This window comes from Rhipicephalus microplus, unplaced genomic scaffold (assembly GCF_043290135.1).
Source record: "Rhipicephalus microplus isolate Deutch F79 unplaced genomic scaffold, USDA_Rmic scaffold_23, whole genome shotgun sequence".
Taxonomy (NCBI): Eukaryota; Metazoa; Arthropoda; class Arachnida; order Ixodida; family Ixodidae; genus Rhipicephalus; species Rhipicephalus microplus.
This window is the reverse complement of record NW_027464596.1, coordinates 1,117,891-1,137,173: the sequence shown is the minus strand read 5'-3', so window position 1 is coordinate 1,137,173 and position 19,283 is coordinate 1,117,891. Positions and strand designations below refer to the sequence as shown.

General features: G+C 46.9%; 1 protein-coding gene across 1 annotated transcript; it reads right to left on the bottom strand.

Moving 5' to 3' along the window:
• Window positions 1-590: 590 nt before the first annotated feature.
• Window positions 591-18,394, bottom strand: LOC119159876 (uncharacterized). The gene is made up of 4 exons (XM_075883999.1): window positions 18,257-18,394; window positions 4,690-4,722; window positions 2,756-2,865; window positions 591-720 (listed from the first exon to the last, which is right to left on the bottom strand). The coding sequence occupies exons 1-4, from the start codon at window positions 18,343-18,345 to the stop codon at window positions 635-637; spliced, it is 318 nt and encodes a 105-aa protein (XP_075740114.1). The 5' UTR covers window positions 18,346-18,394; the 3' UTR covers window positions 591-634.
• Window positions 18,395-19,283: the final 889 nt, after the last annotated feature.

The window sequence follows — 19,283 nt, the reverse complement described above, 5'->3', positions numbered from 1 at the left end:
GTTGCAAAAATAGGTGATATGTTTCAGAAATTCGCCCTACCGTGTGCCGTGAAACACTAACACAATACCTTCCAAAATACAGTCGCTCACATATAAGGCCAAAGGCTCACATCTATCGTAAATATCTAAGCGAGATTCTGCAAAAAGATACGATGGTCCAAAATTACCACTTAATCACAAGAAACGTGGTATTAGACGTCATCATGACGTCATATGCTTGCACTATTTGCGAGTTTATCATGACGCCACTATGATGTTCTCACAGAACGTCGGCTCCAGAGGTATTGCGATAACACATTAACTACTCAAATTATCAGGTGGGGGAGGTGGGCGCAACGGTGATACCGATTTGTTGAAAAGAAAACCATGTAAACCAAGAGTTGTCCAGTCATCTTACTATAATGTTTAATGGCCTTGTGATCGTCTGCCAACAGCTCCTGTTTCGGCAAAACCACAAGAGAGCCTTGAGCAGGACTTGGTGTCGTCGTACACCAGGTTGTTGAGCACACATGGTTGCGTAGTAATGAACCCGTTTCTCTAAAAACATTCTGGTCTTGTACCCTTTCTGAATTACTGCACAGACTAACACGTCAGGTGTTTTCGCTCTTTAATAATAAGAATGCACGATATTCGCTTATATATCATAAATCGACCAGCCTCTTGCAAAACTAAACGCCCGACAAGCAGCATAAATCGCCTCCTTGGACTTAGTTGAGGTTCCTGTAACGAGATTCAGCATCAATGTTTAGCAAACAGGGCTTTTATAAACATATACACAGGTCAAAAATGGTCGTAACATCCCTGAAAAAGAAGCGTTCCACGAAAAAGCAATTTCATTGAGTGCGAGCAGGCGCCTTCTGAGGTCTTCCACCAGGATTAAAGCGAGAACACTTCAAGGGCTCCTCCCGGGCCCTTGATGCTGTTCTTGCGTGTAGGCTTTGTGAACCGATGTTGCACTACAGGCGTCAGTAGCATAAAGCAGACTTAATCTTGGCAATCAGTATGAAGCTTTCATTACTTACGAATACCGACATAATTAGATAAAAAGTCCTGTATACTTACTTATTACAGTTGGTATCGAAAAGACTGTGGGGAGAAGAAAGAAAGTAGTGCTACACAAGTACTCAATCTCTTTTCGTTGGCAGGCATTGCATTAGTTTACTATAAACGAGCGCTTGATGCTACCACATGTTACCCTACTTGCAAGAGTATCAACTTACTGTGAATAAATAAATATCTACCACATGTTATCCTACTTCCAAGAATATCAACCTACTGTCAAAAAATAAATAGTAATGCGGTAAAAATAATTCGGCAGTTCCCAAATAAAATTTCAATCTATATTATGCGAGTCATGTAGAGCAATGATGCCTGTGATGTAAATTTAGTTGAGCGAAACATCAGGAAATAATGCTAGAGACATGTGCAACTGTACGAGCAGACTTATGGACAGTCAGTCGTATGTTTTCTAGAACATGCGTATATTTGTATACAGCTACGTCGCGATTCCAACAGGGGTATTTCAATATCAGAAGCGGTAACCTGATTGTTGTGTCGACGCCGTAGGACAGTTGCCCTCAGTAGTGGTACCACGGCTGCTAGATAAAAAACAAGGTTTTTTATCCAGCGGCCATGGTTGCACCTAAGGCCCCTACAGAGGTTGGTGTTTAGGAATACAATTGACATTAAGCCAGCGCGATGACTATCATAGGAGTACGTACTTGTGTATTGTTTGTGTAGTGGCCAGCGCTTCAACAATAGTGGCTTTTAACCGTCACACACTTGCTTCGGTCTTCATGCAAAGTTGTTTTGACAAATGGCATCCAGTCACACATAATCTTCAAACCCTCTTACGCTTCAGCCATAATATTGACCTTCCTCAAGGTAGGCAGGTGATCAGGACAGCATCCAGACATAGAGATAGATAGATAGATAGATAGATAGATAGATAGATAGATAGATAGATAGATAGATAGATAGATAGATACCTTTCTATAACTACTACAGCCTATTAAAGTACAGCTGAGTTAATATGCTGATCCAACAGCCACTTTCTACATTATTGCAAACTGGCAACTATTTGGTTGGTTTGTTAGTGGTAACAAAAGGCTTTCGTTAGTGTAGACGCACTCGTAATGCGATATCACGGGATGTCTATCTTGTCTTCTGGTCACTGCTTATTGTGGGCTCTATTTTATCTATGATTTCACTATTTTAAAAAATGACGTTAAATATTTTACTTTACATATTCACAGCTGCCGATGTTGGTTGCTTTCGTACGATATGAATTTTAAAACTACCCCCTCCCTCTTTCTCTCTTATCAGCACTGTTTGTCCGTGTAGGTGTTAAAACAAAGGTCGTTAATACGCTTACGCCGTCGAACGGGTTTTGTGTACAAATTAGCTTAAGCCTATGGTGAACTGTAAAACTTTGGCCATAGTGTATCATTGTGCAGTTTTGACTACACTGTTCGCGATTTACAAAAACTATGGGATGCTTTTTTTATTACGAAAGTTGATTTCATCCCTAATGTGACCATCCGTTTAAGAGCCCCGTCCTGTTTACGAAGCATTGCATTCATACATCGAGCACCACTGTAAAGTGGTTATGATTTGATGCCGCATAGAGTTTACCTTATTGCAGTCCTAGATTGCTCGTTCAGAAAAAAAACTATAAAGTTGATAAGAAAAACAGAAAACTGCTGCGTCACTAAGCAGGTTAGCATCACACACACAAAAGTAAAGGAGCACTCACTGTCGTCTGAGAGGAGCGTGAAGAGGACGGCGAAAAGCGTGCAGCTGATGAGCAGGAGCAAGGCGCTCATCGCCACCACAACGAAGCGCTCGCGACTGTTGGTGACCGAGCTGCAGGAGAAGTGCAATTGGATGTAGTTTACAACTTTGGACATGCATGTCACGTAATACACGAAAATAGTTCTCTTAGTCAATATAATAATAATGAGAGCCATACACAGGAGCACACCAACTGTTTGAACGAAGAACCAAAATTGGTAATGAACATGAATTGGAAGGGAGTGCTAAATGACTAAATGAGGAACTGCGGCGATGGCGTAGTGGTTAGAGCATCCACCTCACATGAAAAAGGTCCGTGGTTCAAATCCCGGTACCGCGCAGTTCCCCACCGGATAAAAAAAATCCGCGTGGTGATGGAACTGCATTAAGAGGCCTGGGGTGCGGCCTCACCGGTAACCACCGCCAGGAACGCACTCCCGCACCAGAGAAAGGATTGGCCACCCTGGTGCAGTATCTGGCCACTACCTCCCACATGCATGCGTCAATGGGAGAGGCCTTTGTCCTGCAGTGGACGTAGTCAGGCTGGTGATGATGATGATGATGCTAAATTACTGCATGGCATGGTTACTGATCGACACGAGCACTTGCAATATAAATAAGTTTGTTTATTAGCATCCATGCATCCCACTATGCTGTTAACAGGTTTATTGTTGAAAGCATATATTCATTTTCCACACACACGAAAATGAAAGACCCGAGTGTACCGACTGTTCAATTGCGCTTATGGGGAATTCTTTATGCGCTTACGCCTCCTAGTAAATATTTTTTTAATTATGGAACACTAGCAATGACCCGGACGAACTGCATGGTAGAATGTCATATTCTGGTGCTTCGGCACTTGGTCTAAGAGAAGGTGAGAAGAACTGCACACCGGGACTGGTTTTGTAGGTGCATGTTCGACGCTAGCATACGTATCAGCGTTCTCTGATAATTTAACCATCATAGAAGACAGAATGCATTTCCGATTCCTTGCATAGTTGCGTAAGAGCAAGCTTCTAGATGGTTGTTTATCTATCGAAGTGGAGAGGCGCCACCACGTGCTACTTCAATTAGCCGCGAAATTTCAACAGAACATATCTCTCCACTACCCATCAGTACGCGGTAGGCTTCTAACCAGCCCCACCCCAGCTCCGACTCGTCAAAGTGCCACCTGCTTTCCATCGGCACTCCGGCTTGCTTCTGCTCGGCGGCGTGCCTGTTCAGTCGTAGGCCGGTGTACAAGTGATGTGTGTAGATGCGTTGTCTTGACCTTTACTGCAGCGCCCTTAAACAAAAGCTTCATACCACTCGTTTAGAGATTGGCCAGAAAAAATAACAGAAGGATGCGTCTACGACGAGTAAACAGAGGCTAACGCGAGTATCTGGTTGTACTCCACACTAATGATTCCATAGCAGTCTCTATGTCACCACAACCAATGTGAGTGCCGAAATTGGTGCCGTATATGCGTGCCTCGCTGGAAATATTGTGGAAAGAAAATAGTCTTCTGCCGGGTGTCTTTTTTCGTGCATGGCGTGGCACTTTCAGCGCAGCGTAGGAAACACTAGAATCTTTGAATTACGCATCCATGCATTTTTATAGTAAAGATATACAATACCGAGCACTTACGTTTTGATGTTGCACCTCAGATATGCGTATTATTAGCTCTTTGATTGATAATGTTCACAAGCATGAACGCAACCACCAGTTCAAGAGACCTGGGTGTTCAGCAAGTGCTTAACTTTCATCTGGTAGCTGAATTGTATGGCATACACAAAGACAGACAGACGGACGGACGGAAATATATGCCTTCAAGTAAGCCAAGAAAAGTAAGCCAAGAAACAACAACACAAGTCATCAGGTCTAACGGTTACAAAAAGAAGCGATCTTGAACTTACGTGAACTCTGGCGTCACCTCCACGACTTCCCTCCTGAAAAGGAGAACAAGGCTTTATTGCAAACGATCGACTGAGTTGTATGTATGTCTACGCCAGTTCCCTCGAGCATGCAAATTTCAGTGCAGCTGTGACAGGTGTGTGCTTTTCTAAGCACTGTTGTATTACTGTTTTACTCGTAATACTGAGCGCTGGTTTCTTCTGTATCTTGCCACACCTGCACTTGCCTAAAGACAATGCGGTAGTAGTGGTTCATGAGGTGACTACAATGAGAAAAGGCGCAGAGATTAGAAGGGCACTTTCGACCTTATAGTAAACAGGAGATATTAAAATTTCAAACTCAGGCTCCCGTTTGCGAGGTCATCCCAAAGGTTCTTGTGTTTAGGTGATGACCACCACACGAAAACAAGGCGTGATGGCCACGTCACAACTTTGAAAGAACTGTCATGGAGATTGGGGTGAATATTCAATGTAGTCTAGATAACGGCGCGGCACTCCTTTCTGTTGTCAAATATTTGACTTCCACCTCGCATAGTGACAGGCTAACAAAACATAATTCTCACTAACCCGTCAGTTTTCTGTAAGGCGCTTGCGTGGACATATATTTATTTACCGGCATATTGGCCGAAATGCAGAAGTATCAGATTACGCAGTTCCCACTTCATTTGTACGTGTACCTTTATAAAATGAGGTTGTGGCTCGGCTATACGCAAAAACTCTCTGAGAAAGTGTCTGTTGTAGGCGGACAAGCCGAGCGATCAGCTTACTGTCTTGTTAATGGTGAATGGTGGCGACGCAGCGATGGCAGCTGTTGACATGCCAAAGAGCTTCTCCTACTCAAAGCGACATTTTTCTGAACTTAGGGTGAGTCAAGAGATATTGATTGCTTGTCGTACAACTTCAAGGCGGCGGAGGTGCCCGTCGAAGTTGGAGGCAAACACCACGACGTCGTCCAAGTAAACGAGACAGGTCTGCCACTTCAGGCCGGTCAGGATTATGTATATTGGCACGGACATGCAGGAATTTTCTGGCTGTTGCGTGGCAACTTCAATATTACTTTTGCATGAAGAAGAATTTGGGCTTGAAAAAGACGACGACGAAATCGCGATGCTCGATTGACGCTGCTTTCAACACTGTTACTTGCACTCATTTTATTACCGTAGAAAACTGGTGGAGGTGCTGGATAGATTTCAAATTCGTGAGTTTGAACTCAAGCCGTTTCAAGCTGCTGCCACCATTTCAACAATTCCCGAGGAAAACCTGGCACTTCGCCTCAGCACTCGCTTGCTAGACCTAGCTCCTTAATTTGGTCCCTTGAGCTGGGCAAGAATAACAAACACAACGGCAAGTCAGACGCAAGAGAGCAACGTAGACCAACTCATCCACCCCAAGCGTTGTCTACACAGCACGCGTCCCGAAGCTGTTTTATGACGATGTGTTCGAGGGAGTGGATGACTGGCTAGACCACTTCGACCGGGACGCGGCCGCCAATGAATGTAATGAAACCATGAAGCTTCGCTACTTCTATTTTGCAATGAAGACTATGCTCATACCAGGTATGAGAACCATTAGCCGTCTATTACCAGCTGGCAAATATTTCAGAGACAGCTATGCCAGGCATTCAAAAAACTCTCAAGGAAAGAAAAAGCCGAGCAGGCTCTGCAGCTCCGGATTCACAAGCCAAATGAAAACATGGTCATGTTTGTCGAAGACATGTAACGCTTGTTCGAATGCGCGGACCAATAGTGTACAAAAAAAGTTCGTCTCCTCCTGCAGTGTGTCAAAAAGCAACTTTTTGCTGGACTAATGCGCAAGCCCCCAACCACTGTCTATCAGTTCATCGCTAAAGCTTCTACCATAAAACGAGCACTTCAGCAACGCTCTCAGCAGTGTGACCGCCAAGCTTCTGTCGCTGCGGTGTCACATTTCACCTCCGGACAGGACTTATCAGCACTCCGCGAGCTTGTCTGGAGCATGCTCCGCGAGGAGCGTGCAAAGTTCGTTCCACTTCTCACCCGAGTGTGACGATTCTGGGTGATATCATTCGCGATTAACTCAGGAATGTGGCCACACAATTGCTCTCAGAGCGAGCGGAAGCTCCTGCTCAGTCTTACGCCGAAGCACTCAGGAGTCGTCAACCTTCTACAGGGCACAGGCGACCCTCTACTTTTTCACCATCGCCCCGTCAATTCGCTCCTGAATATAACTACGAGAGCACTTTCCAGTATGACGTTTCGCGTGAAGTCACCTGTAAATCTGACGTAAGGCGAACCTCAGACAATAGGCCCCTTTGCTACCACTGCGGTGAAGCTGGCCATCTGTACCGCTAGTGTGCGTATGGTAGGATGGGCACTCTGGGGTTTCACCCTAACGCGCGCCGACCCAGCAACGGGGAGCGTCCTCGCGAGGTTCAACAATACCTAGCAGCGCAGCAGCCGTTCCCTCCTGTACAAAGCCACCGGCCACCCTCACCTTCTTGGCGCCTCGGCTCACTTAATCCTTACGCCACGTTCCTTGGCGTACGAAACAGGTCCCAAGTCCTGTCCCACGCCAGCTAAATTGAGGCCGGCGGCCTCCAGGAGTGGGGCCGCTGTTGACTAAACTTACAAACAGCCTTCGCCACGACACGTTGACGATGCTAATTTCTCTGTCTTGAAATTTTCTGAACGAGGCGCAGCAATTTCCGACGATATTTCAAAAACCAACGGCAATCACTCGACCACCACTATCGTGAATACTTGCGCTGATTACTCCGTTATGAGTGGTGACTTCGTGGCTGCTCTCCGAAAATTGATGACGCCAAGGAACGGTTCCCAGCTCCATACCACGTGTAGTCATCTAGTGAAGCAGTTTGGGAGGTGCACTACCGAGTACTTGTTCCTCTTCGACCTTCATCGGGTTTCTCGTCGTAAAGCGGAAATGCTCCAGGCAGGTCATCTTGGGATTAGACTTCCTTCGATATTATGGGGCAATTAAAATTCTCCAAGAATTGCTGGTGACGTTTTCACGTAACGCACATTCTCAGGATTACGAATCGCGTATGATGGTGTTGCGTGTATCCGACGATTCAGTGACCGTACCAGCCCGTTCCAGTGTTTTGGTTAACGTACTAAGCGACATCAACGGAACGGCTCTTGGAGTTATGCAAGGCAATGTGTCGGAACTCTTGTCTCGTCAACTATGCCCTGCCCGTGGTCTCAATGAACTGACACAAGAGCCTGCGAAATTTTTAGAAAATTTTAGTGATGAATACTAGCACTTCGTGAACGTTGTGTCACCACCTATATTTAAGAAATCGGAGAATCGAGAGGCAACTTTTCATTCGCGCACCTCTCTTCCTATTTCTCGATGACAAACAGTCTCTGGTTAAGCTTGATGTGATCTGCGCACTATCGACTACACAGCAAGAGATTCTTCGCTCCCTCTTGCTTTCCTTCGGTGATTGCTTTGCCACGACGTCCAAAGTCAGACAGACACCCGTCGCGAAGCACAGAATCATAAGAGAGCCCAACGAAAGGCCTATTCTACAACGTGCTTATTGTGTTTCCCACAGAAAACAAGACGCCATTCACGACCATGTACAACAAATGCTTGCTGACGACATCATTCAGCCATCTACAAGTCCATGGGCATCACGAATTGTGTTGGTGAAAAAGATAGACGGAACATTGCATTTCTGGGTTCATTATGGCAAACTGAACATCTTGACAAAAAATACTTCCATTTGATTCTTCGCATCGATGACTCACTCGACCGCCTTCAAAACACCCGATATTTTTCATCCATGGATCTACGCAGTGGTTATTGGCAGATTGAGGTCGATAAGCGTGACCGGGAAAAGATCGCCTTCATTACTCCTGACGTGCTCTTCAAATTGAATGTGCTTCCTTTGATCTGTGCTCCGCACCAACGACTTTTCAACGAATGATGGACACAGTTTTGTCTGGTCTCAACGGGCAATTGCGGCTTGTCTATTTAGATGACGTCGTACTCTTTACGTGACTTTCGAGCAGCACCTTCAGCGCCTTCATGAAGTACTTGAAGCACTCTGAACAGCTGGCCTGTCGCTGAAGCCCGAAAAATGCGGCTATGGCTACGAGAAGCTCAAGTTTCTCGACCATGTAGTCAACAGTGACGGGATTCACCCAGACGCCAAGAAAATGCTACCTATGGCTGTCTTTCCAACTCCAACGAGGAAACACGACATACGCCGTTTTCTGGGCCTTTGTGCGTACTATCGTTGCGTCGTATTGAACTTTTTGTAAATAGCAGGACCCTTACACCAGCTTACGAGAGACAACGTTGCTTTTGTGTGCCCCAAACCAACATGGATCTTTTTGCGATCTACGACGACGACTCGAGAGTTCTCCAATGTAGGGTCATTTCGACGAAAAAGCCGACACTGAAGTGCCTACATATTCAAGTACTGTCGGCCTCAGAGCTGTCCTTGTGCAATGGAAAAAAGGTGTCAAGCGAGTGATCGCCTACGCTAGTCGTACGTTACAATCTGCTGAAACAAACTATTCCACCACATAAAAGGAATGTCTAGTTGTCGTGTGGGTCATAGTCAAGTTCTGACCACATTTATATGGGCGACCATTCAAAGTAGTAACCAACCACAATTCTTAGTGCTGGCATGAGATCCTCAAAGACCCCTCAGGCCGTCTCACTCGACGGAGTCTCCACCTGCAACAATTTCACGTTACGGTGGTTTACAACTCGGGACGCAAGCACACGGATGCTGACTGCCTATCACGTGCCCCAGTCGAGTCAACTCTTCCTGACCAAACTGACGACGAAAGTTTCCTTATGACCATCACAGCCACCGACTTGGCCCAGAAACAGCGTGATGACACGGAACTTCTCCCAATCATCGACTATCTCGGGAACAAGCTCGAACAGCCATCACGAACATTAGGGCGCATGATTTCATCATTTTGTCTGTGACAACGTCCTGTACAAGCGAAGGTTTGATCCCAATGCTCGAACCGCCCTACTGGTCGTACCATCTGCGATGCGAGACGACATCCTTAAGGCGTGCCATGACAAATGATTTTGCGGGCATTTAGGGTTCACGCGTACTCCGGCTCGTATCCGCCACAAGAACTACTGGCCCAAACAGTCCCGCCCCGTCATGCACTACATCAAAACCTGCCAAGACTGCCAGCATCGCAAGACTCCACCCATGAGACCTGCTGGTTTTTTACACCCTGTGGAGCCACCCCGAGCATCGTTTGAACAAGTTGGCGTACACTTGCTAGGTTTATTTTAGGAATATTCAGGGGTTAATTGCTGGATAGTAATTGCCACGGATTCTCTAACCAACTACTACGAAGCACGAGCATTCCAACGCGGCAGGGTAAGCAATGTCACGGACTTCTTGATTTATGCTGACGTACTTCGCCATGGTTCCCCGGCCGCGGTTCTAACCGACCAAGGCACGGCCTTCACCACCCAGCTGCTGGAAGAAGTGATGACACTGAGCGGCACCGTACATAGCCGGACGACAGCTTACTATACACAAGCTAACGCAATAAGAAAACGGCTCAACAAGACCATCACAGACATGATTTTCCTGTATGTCGACATGGACCATGGGAACTGGGACAGTTTCTTCCTTTTCGTAACTTTCGCATAAAACACCGTCGTGCAAGAAACTACAGGATTTACCTCTTTCCGCCTGCTTTACGGCCGCAAAGTTACTACGATGTTAGACGCCACGCTTTTACCTGACGCCTTTACGACCACCACGGAATGCTGACCAGTACGCACAGTGCGCCGAAGAAGCTCGACAACTCGCCCGCTTGCGCATTCGCTCTTAGCAACAATATGATGCTTACAGGTACAACCTTCGCCACAGAGAAGCCACCAACCACCCCGGAGATGAAGTATGGCTCTGGAGTCCCGTACGTCAACGTGGCCACTCGGATAACCTCCATCGTCGTTATTTCAGCCCTTACCGGGTTCTTCAGCGCCTCAGCGATGTCAACTACAAAATTATCACAGAGCCAAGCATGTGATCCTCTCGTCGTGGTTACCAGCTAGACATCATCCACGTGGCTAGGACGAAACCGTATTACTCATGCTGAAGACTTGCTCTTGCCTTTACATCTAAACGCATATATATATATATATATATATATATATATGCCTTGAAAAAGACAGGGTTCCTGTCGAAACGTCGGCACAATAAACAGTTGTTATGTGAAAGCGCATCTACTTTCATAATTATATATATATATATATATATATATATATATATATATATATATATATACGTACGTACGAACGTGAGCGTGATGGCTCACGTTCGTACAGGAGCAAGAAGTGAGAAAAGCCGGTGTTTCTTTGTGGCGCAGAGTTGTACGCGTAGGTGACAAAAGCGAACACTTGGTCCTAATTAGTGTGGTCTTCAGACGCGTACATGGCAAGCATATCTCCAAGGGTACGATTAAAGCGTTCTGCCATGCCATTGGTTTGAGGATGGCATGCCGAGGTTTTCCGAGGGACAGTGCGACATACCTTGAGCAGCTCATCGACGGCGTTCGAGAGAAGCACGCGTCCATGGTCACTCAGTAGTGCACGAGGTGCACCGTGCCGCAAAATGAGATGGCGAAGAAGAAAAGACGCAACGTCTTTCGCAGTTTTAGCAGGCAGCGCAGATGTTTTAGCGTGGCGTCTCAAATGATCGACGACGACGATAATGCACCGGTTGCCTCGAAGAGTGTTGGGTAGAGGACCATAAATATCAATTCCGATGCAGTCAAATGGTCTCGCTGGGCAGGTTAAGGGTAGCAAAGGGCCAGCAGTGCTGTGAGAAGGCGTCTTGCGGCGTTGGCACGTGGTGCATGACCGAACGTACTGCCGAACGTGCCGATACATGCCGCGCCAGTAGTATTTTAGACGAAGAGGAGAATGAGTCTTGAATACTCCAGCGTGGCCACACTGGGGGTCATCGTGAAAGGCAGCGCAGATGTCTGAGCGCCAATGACGAGGGATGACAAGAAGCCACCTACGGCTGTCGGTCACGTATTGCGGCGATACAACAAGCCTTCACGAACAGCAAAGTGTCTTGCTTGTCGAGAGAGGGAGCGTAAAGTCGTTTCTGACGAACTGTGAGAGAGAACGTCGAGCAAAGAATTATTCCAGGGATCCTTCCGCTGCTCGGATGGCATGTCGGTGATGCTCAACGATGGCGAATCGCAAATGGCGGTAAGCAGGCAAAGTCAAGAGGCAGTGGAGAACGGGATAATGCATCGGCGTCTGAATGTCTGCGTCCTGAGCGATAAATAACATGGATGTCGTATTCCTGAAGGCATAAAGCCCAATGAGCGAGGCGGCCAGTAGGATCTTTCATGGACGCTAGCCAGCATAAGGCAAGTTGATCTGTGACAACATCAAACTGGTGTCCGTAAAGGTAAGTGCGAAATTTTCCTATAGCCCAAATGATAACCAAGCACTCCTTTTGGGTGACGAAGTAGTTGGACTTTGTCTTCGTTAGCGTACGGCTGTCCTAGGCGACAACGTACTCGTCGCAGCCATCCTTGCGTTGAGCGAGAATGACACCGAGACCAACACCACTAGCATCCATGTGAATTTCAGTGGCTGCATTGGAATCGAAGTGGCGGAGAACCAGCGGAGACGTGAGTAGCCGGCGCAGCGCTGTGAATGCGTCATTGCAATGGGAATTCCAGCCAGAGAGGTCCGCGCTGAGTCAGGGGGGCAATTATAGAGGCAAAGTTCTGAATGAGATGCCGAAAATAGGAACAAAAGGCTACAAAACTATGGAGCTCGTTGAGGGTAGTAGGCTTGAGGTACTCGGCAACGGCACGCAGTTTGGCAAGGTCTGGCGATATTCCTTCTTTTGAAACAACGTGGCCGAGAGTTGCGAGTTTGCGGGTGCCAAAACGACATTTCTTGAAGTTTAGTTGCTACCCGGCTGCCGTAAGGCACTGCAGAACTTGTTCTAGACAGAAAAGATGAGTTTCAAAATTCGCCAAGAATACAACTATGTCGTCTAAACAGCAAAGACAGATGTGCCATTTAAGTCACCTGAGGACACTGTTAATTTTTTGCAAAAGCTGCAGGCGCATTGCGAAGACCAAAGGGCAATACAATAAATTGCTATAAGCCGTCAGAGGTCACAAACGCCGTTTTTGGACGGTCTGGTTCGGCCATTGGCATTTGCCAATATCCAGAGCGCAGATTCAATGAAGAGAAAAACTCTGCACCTTGAAGGCAATTCAAGGTGTCATCAATGCGTGGCAGGTGATAAACATCCTTGCGGGTGATCTTAATTAGTCGACAATAATTCACGCAAAACCATATGGAGCCATTCTTTTTTTTTTTGCACGAGGACCACTGGTGAAGCCCAAGGACTGTGTGAGTGTTCAATAACACCACGTTGCAGCATCTCGTCGACATGTTGAGTGATGACGTCACGCTCAGCCTGCGAGACGCGGTAGGGGCGCTCACGAAGTAGATTATGATTACCGGTGTCGATATGGTGAGCGACAACTGACGTGCGTCCCAAGGGAGGCTGTCCGTGCTTGAAGGAGGCACGGAAACGGTCAAGTAGTTGAATGAGCTGATTGCGCTGGTCTTGCGTAAGGCCGTTGTCTACGCTGCGCAGCAGAACGTTTTCGGTAGGTAGTGAGGGCGCAGTGGCAGCTGTGACAGCAAACATGGACATCGGCGTCGTATCAGAAGGGGCATCGAAAAGAAAGATGTTGTCATAAGGGTCAAGATTTCCAATACATTTTCCATGCAATAAGGTAGCAGGACAAGGGAACGAATTGCACACATACACGGCACTGGAGCCATCGGCAAGTGTTATGACGGCAAACGGGACGACAACATTCCGGCGACGAGCGCATTCTTGTGACGGCATAAAGAGGGCAGTTGAATCGGGGTTGGAATTGCACAAAAGAGAGACCGCGATGACCGAAAAAGCAGAGATGACGACGTCAGCGGCGACGATCACCTTTTGGGTCAGCAAGGGAGATTTATGAATGTCGTGCTGAATGGAAACAAAACGAGCTGAGCACAAGCGCAGTCGACAACCGCAATATTAGTGGAAAGAAAGTTCCATCCCAGGATGATTTCATGAGACGCATGCAGAAGGACGACAAATTCAATGATCTAAAGCACTTCTTGAATCACAGCACGAGCAGTGCATGTGGCAAAAGGTTGCACGTCCTTCGAACTCGCTGTGCGTAAAGAAATTTCAACCAGAGGAGTCGTCTCTTTGCCCAGTTTGCGGCATAACTCTTCACTGATTACACAAATAGCGGCACCTGTGTCGACAAGAGCAGTTGTGGCAAAACCGTTCACAAACACGGCAATCTCGTTAGGGGGCGAAAGATGAGGCTTTGGAAATATCGTCGGTGGCGCAGCTTTTGCCTCAGCAACTGCGACTGTTAGTTTTCCTCCTGGGCGTGGTTGGAACGGCGAAGCATGGGGAAAGGAGACCGAAGACAGGGTGACGGAGATCGACGTCAGCTGAAGTCTGGTCGACGTGAGCGGGGGCATGTGCATCAGGTGTCACATGCGATTCTGATTGCCGAGGTATGTTGCCGGAATGCTGAGCATCATTAAAATAGAATCCATGGCAACTACAATAGCGCGCATCATGTCCTGGAATACCGCAGTTGTAGAAGACGGGCCAGTTATCCAGACACAGTACGCCAAGAGTTTATAGGTGCGCGAGGTGGTGAAAAGGGCCGATTCGCCGGATAAACCGAAACTGGTGACCTGTAGTAGTTTGTGGCTGGACTGTATGAAAGGAGCGGCGGTTGGGCAGGAGGTCAGCGGACGGCTTTCGTATAAGTCAGCGGTGCAGCAACTGATATTGGGGACGCGGGCGAAGGAAGAGCCTCGGCAACTTGCGTCTGAATAGCATGGCGAAGTGAGTAATCCAGTGCGGTGGGGGTCTCGTTGGTGGTGGCCGCAAGAAACAGTTGTCGAGCAACTTCCTGCCAGATGTACTGTTGAATTTGAGGCATTAACACGCTGTAGTCAGGGCTACTGCTTTTGCACTCCAAAGCCGAAATATCCGCTGTTTGCGTATTAGCGCGACATGTAGAAATTCACCGCTTTTCGCTGCTTGCGCAGATAATCTAAATATTGACATAGCTGAATCATGACCGTGACGGTCTGTAGGTCTTTGGCCACAAGCATATGAAAATCATCGTCATTAATGCCTTTCAGTATATTCTTTATTCTGTCAGCCTCCGTCATCTTCGCATCAACTCGCCTACGGAGGCTGATCACATCCTCAATGTAGCTCGTGAAGATCTCACCATTTCGCTGAAATCGTCCCCGCAGGCCAAGTTGAGCGCGAAGTTTGCGCATGGCTGGACGACCGATTTATTTGTGCGGTTTAACAAACCAAAGCCACCATTTGATTATGAGAGACGCCGTAGTGAAGGGCTCCGGAAATTTTGACCACCTGGGGCTCTTAACGTGCACTCAAATCTGAGTACACGGGCCTCTAACATTTACGCCTCTATCAGAAATGCAGCCGCCGCAGCCGGGAATCGAACCCGCGACCTGCGGGTCAGCAGCCGAGTACCTTAGCCACTAGAACACCGCGGCGGGGCATGGCTGGATGACCGAAAAACAAGGTCACGGCCTCCTTGAAAACCGACCATGTGGGGATGCAGGCTTGGTGGTTGGTGAACCATAGGTTGGCCAAATCTGTCAAGTAGAAGATGACGTGAGTCAAGTTCGCAGGGTCATCCCACTTGGTAATTGCGCTGGCACGCTCGTACTCTGCCAGCCAGTCCTCGACATTTTGATCTTCAGTGCCATTGTATACTGGGTGGATCACGCAGACGAAGTACACCAGGCCACATGACGGGTGGCAGCGCGGAAGAGGCTTGTGGGGGATCGACGCGCTCGGTCATCGCGGAATCAGATGATAGCTTACAGCTGCGGAGCTCCAGGACGTTACTCAGCATGTTTCCACCGAATACAACGAGTGAGGTTACGTAAAAACACAGGTTATTATTCAAGAAGCGTTAGTCGCAACAAGTTGGTAAAGGCAGGAACCCGGCAAGCACGAGCCACACACGGATGTCAATGTCTTCTCTCACGCTGTCACAGAGCTGGTGCCAATATGTTCCTGTACTATATATATTGTTGTGACTCCGGGTCCCACGGGTCTCAGTTTGGTAGCGGGCCCCCGTCCAAGGACCCATCGTCGAACAAGTCTGACGAGGCGCTCATAAAAAAAAAGACAATTTATTTACATGATTAGTAATTGAGAGTTAGAAAAGAGGTGATCAAGTGATCAGAACTGTACAGGAGAGCTGTTGAACTGTAGAACTTGAAAATACACAAAAGTCCTCCGCTTATATAGCGCCGCGTCGCCAACCCTGGGCACATTGTCCGCAGCTTCCGCCAATAGGGCGCTCCATGGTCTAGGTGTTCCACCCACGAAGGAGAGTAAAGACACCACACAATGCATGTGGAGAGGCCACAGTCCGCGCGATGCCTAAATGTGGTCGCCAAAGCACTGCACCGCCATTTTCGCACACGTCACCAAGTTTCGCGCACGTCCGATGACATTGGCTTCCAAGATTCTTCTGGAAGCTGTGTGAGGTTCGAAAAACCGGCTGCCAGTACACGTGTCAAATTTGCTTGACTGTTTGGGTAGGACAATGGCGTGGTAGGCTCGCATATCGTCAAAATATGCCATCCCATTCAGCTGATTCTATGGAGAAAGGGGGAAGGAGGTGTGGTCGACTAATCCCTGGTCGTCGAGGCGGGCTCCCGCAAGGGCTGCAGCACATAGTTCATTATCCTGTTTCTTCACCCCCACATTCCATTCCTGGTTGTTTGCTAGAAGCTGTGGCTTAGCTGCGAATATCCTCGTTTTCCTGGAAAGCTTTGCATAGAGTCGAGCTCAGGATGGCCTTTCTTGGCTCGTGTGCCCTCCTTGCGCAGACCGGTCCTGGCCCCTTTGCACGTTTTGCTGACAGGAAACCAACCCGTCTTGACAGCACACCCTCGCTTGGAATGCGTCGAAATATTTTCATCCCTTTCACAAAGGCCGAAAAACTTCAATATATATATATATATATATATATATATATATATATTTATAATAATAATGAGATCTAACAGACAATTATGCCAAGGAATGTATAGGAGAAGTTATTATAACAAATGGAGTGTAAATAGGAAGAAAGAAAAGTGGGTGAAAACATAATCAGCCGTGAGCAGGAAGCAAACCTACGACCTTCGAATAACGCGTTCGATGCTCTTACCACTGAGCTATCACAGCGGCCTTCCCTCCACCCACTTTTTTTTATTTATATGTGAATTTAGAAGTGGGAGTGTCAGTCAGCGCCCTCTGTAGCCAAGCGGCGAATGTGAAACACTCTTTTATGAGCATGTGGCGTCACGTAGCACGTGATCTTATTACGAGTGGGCAGCTGACAGATAGTCCCTCGTATACAACACAATGACACCAAGTCTGCCAGTACGAGACCCTCGTTAATGAATAAGGGAAAGAAGTGTATACCTAAGGGCTCGTTTTTCCGCGTTTTGACACCATAATAATGAGACATAACAGAAAATAATGCCAAGGAATGTATAGGGGAAGTTATTAGAACAAATGGAATGTATATTCGAAGAAAGAAAAGTGGGTGAAAAGATAGTTAGCCGTTAGCAGGAACGCTCCTGCGCACGGCTGGCTCCTGTTCACGGATGGTTATCTTTTCACCCACTTTTCTTTTTCTTATGTACATTCAATTTGTTCTAACAACTTCCCCTATACATTCCATGGCATTATTGTCTGTTAGATCTCACTGTTATTGTGTCAAAACACGGAAAAACGAGCTCTTAGGTCTACACTTCTTTCCTATATATATATATATATATATATATATATATATATATATATATATATATATATACCGAAAAATGAAGGACGGCACGAAAACTTTTTATTTTTCCTAAGTTTCAGCCGGGGTCCGGCCTTCATCAGTAAAAACACGATACGAGTTTCCCTGGGAAACACATATTGTGTTTTCCATGATCTATTCATTTCTTGCTCTATCCCACGTTATAGAGGCGGTCACCAGAACTACTAAATGTAGGCAGCCAAATAGATAGATAGATAGATAGATAGATAGATAGATAGATAGATAGATAGATAGATAGATAGATAGATAGATAGATAGATAGATAGATAGATAGATAGATAGATAGATAGATAGATAGATAGATAGATAGATAGATAGATAGATAGATAGATAGATACAAAAGTGCTCGCTGTACGCAAAGTGTAGCCGCAGCGCATTTACTAAAGCCGAATATTATCTGAACACGCTTCACGTCGCGGCGGGCGAAGAGTGTCTACACCTAAATTATTTTTTTACACCGTGTTCGTGAGATTCAAATGAACGCGTTGATGGCTTGGTCCTTGCGACGTAACTCGCTTTATTGCAGTCATACCACTTGAAACAAATCTGTGATTAATTTACAAGCTGCTAAATATGCATGTCAAATTGATGCTTGAACACAGAGACCGGCCAGGTTAGATGCCGAGGAAAACACTCACACATATGCGCTGGGACTGATGGTCTCGCTGCTGCCTGGGCCAGTGGACTGGGCACCGTTGGAAAACCCCACCATGTTCACTGAAGTCATGGCCTTTGGGCCTCGTTTCCTCTCGCTGCTTTCCTCTTGTCACAGATGCACTGCGATACAAAAGCAGAAGCCATGCTATTAAGCATGGCAACGCCGGCAATGGACTGTTTTAGAATAGATCAGGTTACTAAGAGCCATACGCACAGGCACTCGCCTTCCAATGTCACCACCGCGCATGCAACAATAGGTGACCTTGTAATGAGTAAGCATGCTGACCGGTATTTTTGTGTAAGCTATGGATATTCTTGAGCCATCCTCAGCGGTACGCTGTACTGGTATTGTGAATATCTGCGCGTGCCTTACAGGAATTCTGGTTTTCAGAAGACATCATATTCGTACGAACTGACGGGTTCCTAACGCAAACACAACTAATGCACTCCTTGGTTCAATTGTTTCGAATCATTATATGAGTTATTTTTACACGGGAATCCCAAGCCACGGGGCACAGGCTTTTGCGTTCTTGGAACCAAAGTGCTGAGACGGAGGCATCGATGATTTTTATGCCGCGCTCTACGTACGAGATGCTAATAACCATATTCGTAGCTTACGCGGAATTGGGAATATCTGCGTTTCTACTTGTGATTATCACTGGAAAAGCTAGTGCGCAGTTGCATGTGTTGAACCACCATAATCTTTGTGTTTGTGCAGCATGGTGAGATGCACTGCAATAAATACACAACCTGCAGGGAGCCTCGCCAACAAGCATGGAAGCTTATTCGGCTCTCACGCTAAAAGCATGCTTATGTAAGAGGTAAAAAGCCTGTACTTGCGATGCGTAAAGAACAACAAGCAGAGCGTACCTTTGACAGCAGTGCGAGAGAAGGCAATTTGAAGTGGTTCCGTCGTGGAGCCCTGTAGCTGAGAAGGCAGTCTCTACGCACATCAGGTCCTGGCGGCAGGCGATCGCTAAGCGCGGAACCCTGTCCCGTGATGCACCC